At 35.1% G+C, this 7,474-nt stretch overlaps 2 protein-coding genes across 2 annotated transcripts; one reads left to right on the forward strand and one right to left on the reverse strand.

Annotated features, from left to right (window-relative positions):
* Positions 1 to 3,015: 3,015 nt before the first annotated feature.
* On the reverse strand, positions 3,016 to 4,474 carry FOIG_15260 (uncharacterized protein; the record flags this gene model as incomplete). The annotated part of the gene is made up of 6 exons (XM_031216613.1): positions 3,016 to 3,429; positions 3,504 to 3,653; positions 3,699 to 3,824; positions 3,894 to 4,182; positions 4,240 to 4,387; positions 4,438 to 4,474. 6 exons carry the CDS (start codon positions 4,472 to 4,474, stop codon positions 3,016 to 3,018), a joined length of 1,164 nt encoding a protein of 387 aa, XP_031053698.1.
* A 754-nt stretch (positions 4,475 to 5,228) lies between these two features.
* Positions 5,229 to 7,160, forward strand: FOIG_15261 (uncharacterized protein; the record flags this gene model as incomplete). The annotated part of the gene is made up of 5 exons (XM_031216614.1): positions 5,229 to 5,283; positions 6,037 to 6,097; positions 6,139 to 6,282; positions 6,333 to 6,612; positions 6,663 to 7,160. The coding sequence occupies 5 exons, from the start codon at positions 5,229 to 5,231 to the stop codon at positions 7,158 to 7,160; spliced, it is 1,038 nt and encodes a 345-aa protein (XP_031053699.1).
* Positions 7,161 to 7,474: the final 314 nt, after the last annotated feature.

Here is a 7,474-nt window from a genome sequence, read left to right on the forward strand (position 1 = left end):
AATACTACTTAGTTAAAGCAGTAATTATGCCATTAAGGCAGATAAACCTTATTTAATTTTAAATTCTGCAATAATAGCCTACTATAGGGGTCTTACTATTTAAGCCTTTATAGAAAAGTTAAAAAAGCTTAATGGCCTTATATAAGGCTAATAGTAAGGAAAAAAAAAAAAAAAAAAGAAATTTTAATTAATAAAATAAATAAGTAAATAGTATTTATAATATATTTAATTAAATAATTAAGAGAATAAGCTTATATTATATTAAAATCTATTTACTAGTTATAAATAAGTTAATTAAATATAATAATATATTATAATTCTTTCTTAACCTTAAAGCTACTTATAATATTAATAATAATATAAAAAAGAAATAAGGTTAAAAATAATATTTTAAAATACTAAAAAGTACTTTAAGCTTAAAAATAAATTAAAAAAAATAAATTATAACTTAGAAAAAGGTAATAAGAATTAGAAAGCTTAAAGGAATAATTAAAGCTTAATATTTAAATACCTAGTTTAAAGACATATAATAGGCCCTAGAGTATTATTTTAAGATCTTTCTTTAAATTAAATAAAGTTAAGATAAAAAGGAAATTAAAAATAAATTTTACTTTTTATTAACCTTCTTTATAAGAGGAAAAAGTAATATACTTACTTAAATAATATACTTACTTATTATATATATTATTTAAGGTATACCTAAAGTTAATATTAAATAATATAAGTTTTATACTTTTATTATAGGTAGTATTATCCCCTGTTTATATTAATAATATATTAATATTTAGCTAATCTATTAAATTTATTATATATTATATCTTATAACCTATTTAACCCTCTTTATGCCGCTGATGCTAATATTATAACTTTAGGTCTTTAACTTTAGGTAACTAAACTTATATAAAACTTAATATATCTTCTTCCTATTTCTTTAGTTTATAAGCTAAACCCTGCGATTACCCCTCTTCTATCTATATTACAGCACGCCGTCCCCCTCGTCTTAGTCGCGCTGTGGTTTAAGACTATAATTAGCCTGTTATAGGTTGCTGATCTCCTTTAATAAAAGCAGTACCTCTATTGCCTGCTTCCTAATATTATAGAGCTACTTATTATATAAGCTATTATAAAGTTTCTCTAGGAACTTATTCTACCTTCTTTATAGGTACCCTCTATTTAATACCTATCTAAGAGTCTTAAGGCTTTATATCTTAGTATTAAGGAAGGCCTTATTAATATAAGAAATATAAAGATATAGTTATATAAGCTAGAGGACCTTATAGCTAAAGAGGGCCAGCCTAATATAGCTAATATTATTTTTAATTATCTAAGTTATTATAATTTTAATAGCTATTATATAAAGCTTATTATAATTACCTTACTTAGTGCTTAAGAAAGCTCTTTTAATTATTTAAATTATATTATAATCTTCTATTAAATAGGGCTTATTAAGCCTAGGTAGCTATAGGCTTCTTTAAAGTATTATAATAAGGCAGCTATAATACTATTAGTAGTTATAATTAGAAGGTATAAGAAGTTAAATTAGATTACTTACTAAGGGGTAATAAATATTTAAATTATATTAGACTTTAGAGATACTTAAATATGCCTTTTAAGGCTAACTTATAAACTTAAAAAAAAAATAAGTAGTATTATAAGCTAATTAAGTATATAATAGCTTTTTAATTTAATTATTTTATTTATAATTAATATAATATTATAAGTATTATTTTATTACTTAGTTTATTTGTTTTATTTATTTATTTACTTATAATTTAAAGTTTAATATATATTTATATTTTACTTTTATATAAGCTAGTAAGGCCTATTAGAACTTATTAGTAAATATTCTTTTTTTATTTATTAAAATCCTAAGGACTATTTTATATATCTTAATAATCTTATTATAAAAAATATAAGTAAGTTATTTTATATTTATTACTTCTTTATAAGATATATAATATAAGAACTTTATAAATTAATTAATTATAATTATAATATTATTATAAAAAAGTCTAGCTAAAGGTTTTTTTATTAGAGGTAATATAATTATAAAGTTTATTATAATTATTTATAAAGATTATTATATTACTAATAGTAATTATAATTCTTTATATAATTTATATTCTTATTATTTTATCTTTTATTTATTATATTTTCTTTATTAATATTAAGTCCTTTTTTATAAGTAGTTATAAAAATAAATTCATATAAGTATTCTATATAATATAATTATTATTAGTTAAGCTTATATATTATAATAAAATAAGAGATATTTTAGTAATATATATATATCTTTATTTAATATTTACTTCTTATAAGATAATATTTAAAGTCCTTAAAATAGTTAATAATTACTAAGAACTTCTTATAATGAATTAACTAATTAAGTTCTACTTTATATAACTTAAATAAGTAAAATATAATAAAATATAATCCCTTTTATTTATCTTATTAACTAATTTATCCTTTTATAGTAAAATTAAATAAATTTATTTCTAGTTTAATTTATTTTTTTAAGTTAAATATAATTAAAATAGGTTTCCTAAGGGTAGTCTTTTTAAGTTATTTAAAGGCTTTTTAAGCTTTATTATTTTATTTAAATAATTAATCCTTCTTAGTTAACTTTATTAATAGGTTAATAATCTTATTAAAACCCTTAATAAATTATAATTAATAGGTAATATATCCTAGAAAGGCTTATATTTATATAATATTATTAGGTTTCTTTTATTTTATTATTATTAAAAACAGATTATTTTATTTTAATTTTACTCTAAGAAAAAGTAAGCTATAAGATATAAAAATGGTAAATTAACCTATAATATAATAACACTATGCTAAACTCCTATATAAAAAAAACATAAATTGGCCAATTTACTATTATAATAAGTAGTAGGGTGCCAAATTTCAACAAGAAGCGCACCGTCCAGACTCCGAAGCTACGACACTTCGTCACATAGGTCGTTACTAGTAACGTGCCATAAAAGAGTATGCTGGAACTGGTCGTGCGTGTAATCAACGTTGTCGTCTCCGCAAAACAAAAAACCACTTCGCAGCTTTTCCAATTCCCTGCAGAATCTCTTTGAAGCCGAGCGCTTGTAACACTGCACCTCTGGCGGATGTCCGGGGCTTAGCAGACCGCTTGGTGCCTCCAGACCAGATTGAGTCGTAGTGAGAATCTGCGGTACTTAGCCCCTGATATACGCCTTCTGATTGATCCGTTCGTTCAAGCGCTTCCGAATCCTCGTTGCTGCAAGTCTGGTTGTTCTGGTATGGACGATACGGGAAGGCATAGAGGTGCAGAACGGACGCGAATACCATCTCGATACATAGAAGTGTATTGGGGATACCAACCGCCCAAGATGGGTAGGAAATATGTGCGGTAGGCTTCACAGGTCCACCTGGCTTGGTGGTAAAACTGAAGATGAACTACAAGAGACAAATGATCAGTATTATTCCGCTGTAGAGTGCTCCTCATTCTAAAAGAAATTTGTAAAACATACTGATTGTATGTAAAATACCATGATAACTAGCTTGATAGCCAGAAACTTCAACATGGGTTGATGTTCAGCAATTCGGTGACGGATCTCCTTGTAAAACTGTAGCAGGCACATCATGGCTGAAACCATGGATATAATCTCAACCACCATCACCTACAAGTGTCAGTATTATAATTAAATAGTTCAAAGAGCTCTTACCCAGATCTTGGCATGAGAAGCACTGTTTAACTCTTTGCAATATACGCCTGCAGCTTCAGTGATGCATTTGACCAGCGCTCCTAGAAACTTGACAACGCAAAATTGCAGCACACCAACACAGATGGTCTAAGCGGAGAGCGATTAATATGTTGCAAAAAGGCAGTGGCTATATACCCAACAACATGCAAAACTCACGTTGAACCATATTTGGCCATTTAAAGCCTTCCCTGTCCTATTTCCAAAACAGTAGGCAACTAGACGAATAGGGGGTATCCAGGGCTTAGGCTGAAGCTCGGCAAGGTCAGTCTGCAAGATAGCCAGGTTGACGTGCAGAATTTGACAAAGAAGTAGGAAGAAGGCGGCGATGACAAGCGATTCGTAGAACTCGTAGGTGGCGGCGATGTAAATGTGCTGACGGTAGAAGATTATACTGCAGACGCATGCAATGGAATACACAGGCACCATAAAGAGTATGCGAATCACTCTAAAAGGAGTGGTCAGTTCGTAACGGCAAAGCGATTTGTGATGCACCAGAACCCACTGTCTCTGCTGCGAAGGCTTGGTAAAATTTTGTGCATGCTTGCATATCAGGTAAGCCGAGACCAGACACGCCACGAGACACGATAAAGCAGCGATAAGAATTAGAAGACCATGAGTCGTTATTCCGATGCTCAAGTCCTTCTCATCGACTAAAAGAAGTTAATGGACCGACCTCGCGCTATGGTGAATTGAGACACACTATCAACATCAAGAGGATGCTCTTTGCATTTCGCCATGGTTGTTTGAACTCACTTAGAGGGTGACTGGGAGCCAATACACCTGACAAGACGCAGGTGGGGGTAATAAAATTGTTCGGTTACTGTATGCCCAAAATGTAGAAATACTGCAGGGCTAAGTTTATATAATGATGTTAACAAAGTCAGGCTACACGCTGTGGAATCAGAATAAATACTCGAAACGCCCGCTGTGCTTAGTTGTGCACTGCCGCGCGGCAAACCGCAGTCTTACGGCAGTTAAACTTGTGTCATGAGTTGTTTGGAGAAAATCCGCGACATACTTTTTTGTCTGCGACAACATCCGTCAGGTCCGCTGGGCTTGTCGTATCATTCGCTTTGTGCCTTGCAGCGCAGCATCTGACAGGGAAAGTTGATTGGCTCTGAATACGAGACCCTTGTCTATGATGGATACACGAGTAGAGGGGTTTGGTAAAGTCCGACGCCCGCTCCTCCGGAGATATTTAGAGATTAAGCATGTTTTCTTGCTTTTGCTGTGGTCTAAGCATAGGATATGTCATATTTTCCAAGATTACTCTCTCTCAACCTATAAGATACAATACTTAATCTCAGATATAGCAAGGATTCTCGTACCTTAAATATCATATTTCAAGTCTGTCGATCATAACCTCCAGAGACGAGGCCTTCCCCAATAGTGAATGATACAAGCATAAGACTCACAAGGTGTACATAAGCTTCCAAGACAAAATGAGGCTTTCGAAAAGGCGATATTTTTTACAAGAACTGTTTTAACGTCATGGACGGGCTTGACCCGAACTCACCGGAGGTAGATGGTAAGGTTGAATCCACATGTGAGTGTACTACTATGTAAGTGCATCTATAGCAATCGACACAAAAATGCCGATCACGACGAAGATAACGGGATTCGGAGATATTTCCTGCAAGGCTCTTAGACCGTTTAACCTTGTTTGAATCATTCGTTGACGAGGTTTGGACGCTACCATCGTATCGGGCATTTATGAATGCCGACGAGTCACGGGAATAAACAAGTGGTGACACCCTGTTATGACGATGCTTCGTATAGACTCAGCTGTGATTGGTGACAATTCTATGATTCAGACTTCCTCGGCAAGTAAAGGATCTCAAACTCCTCATTTACCAGACATTCTCCGAGGGATCTACATTGATATCTCAAGGTATAAGAGAAGTATTGTTCATCGTCTTTCACACAGTTCATCGCACAACCGTCGACTCCTACATCCACCTTCCTCTTTGCAACTTCAAACAGAACCATGCTTCCTCGTACCTTTGGCGTGCTTGCGTAGCTAGCAACATTTGTTGCCTCAGCCAAGATGAGGCCAAACATCATCTTAGTCTTGGTGGATGATCAAGATGTGCATATGGAATCTCTCAAGCACATGCCATAGTTGAAGAAGCAGATGGCAGACGAGGGAACTCTGTATACGGGTCATTATTAGTACGTCAGGACGAAAGTGTTCTAGCACTCAGACTGACATAAACTTGTACCACGGCCATTTGCTGCCCAGCTCGTGTTAGTATTCTCACCGGCAGACTTTCACACAATACCAATGTGACCGCCGTAGTTGCACCGTATGGTAAGTCTTTCACTACTCGGCCACAAGGTTTCCTCGATGGTAACCGGAAGTAGGTGGATACCCCAAGTTCCTCAGTTAGGGATTGAACAGCAACTACCTGCCCATCTGGCTCCAAGAAGCAGGCTACAGTACCTACTATACCGGCAAGCTTTTCAATGCACACACTGTCGAAAATTACGATAAGCCTCATGCCGCCGGCTGGACCTCTTCTGATTTCCTTCTCGACCCTTTCATGTACAGCTATTGGAACGCTACGTGGCAAAGGATCAGAGCGCTCCTGTTAGTCGTGAAGGAACTTACAATACCGATGACCTCTCCGATAAGACCATCAACTACATTCGGGAGGCGCATGCTGCTGGCAAGCCATTCTTCATCGGTAGTGCCCCCATTGCCCCCCCCCCCATACCGAAGTTGTCCCGCACCCGGGTACATACAAACTGGACGATCTCTCCAACGGACCCCGGCATTCAACCTCTTATCCTGCCTCCGAAGCCTGCTAAACGCCACGCCGACATGTTCCGCCATCTAAAGGTCCCCAGGACACCCAACTTCAACCCAGAAGAGGTAAGAGAGTCCTCGATTCCATTGGTCATAAGTGTTAACATGAAGACAAGCCGAGTGGTGTCAACTGGGTAGCACAACGCCCTCAGCTGAACCAGACTTATATCGACTACGGCGATGATTTATTTCGCTTGCGTTTGGAGTCTCTGCAGGCTGTTGATGAAACGGTTGACAGAATTGTCAAAGAGCTCGAGTCTCTCGACATCATGGATAACACCTACATCATCTACACGAGTGACAACGGCTATCACATCGGCCAGTATCGCCTTTCACCTGGAAAGCAGTGTAGGTTTGAGGAAGATATTAATGTTCCGCTTCTTATTCGTGGGCCAGGAGTTCCCAAGGGTGTAGTCAGTGATGCCATGACAAGCCACACCGATCTCGCAACGTCCATCTCTCGCATGACGGCAATCAAGCCACGACCTGAGTTTGATGGTCTAGCGGTGTCACTCACTGAAGATGAACTTGAGCGAGCCACTCAGAGCCGTGCTGAACACGTTGGTATTGAGTTCTGGGGTCTGGCAGTTGATGAGGGAATCGATAGTAAGTGAAAGCCAAAGAATTAGCCTTTCTCTCCCCTAATTCAAAAGAGATAATTATAAATTCTATTATAGGCATAGTTTTAAGTAATTTAAATATAAATAAGGGAATCTACCTATATAGCAAAGATTATAACCTTGATTATATAATCTACTATATGAATAAGTATAACGTGGTTGATAAGCATGCTGACCGGACAAGTATGCTGACCAAAAATCCCTCATCTTACATCATTACTATCTGATCAAATACTATACAACAACCCAGTATGCCACAATCTTCAAATGAAGCTAGAATCCTTCTTGCCCTTCAGGCCCTTCAAAAT

This window comes from Fusarium odoratissimum (assembly GCF_000260195.1).
Source record: "Fusarium odoratissimum NRRL 54006 unplaced genomic scaffold supercont1.49, whole genome shotgun sequence".
Taxonomy (NCBI): domain Eukaryota; kingdom Fungi; phylum Ascomycota; class Sordariomycetes; order Hypocreales; family Nectriaceae; genus Fusarium; species Fusarium odoratissimum.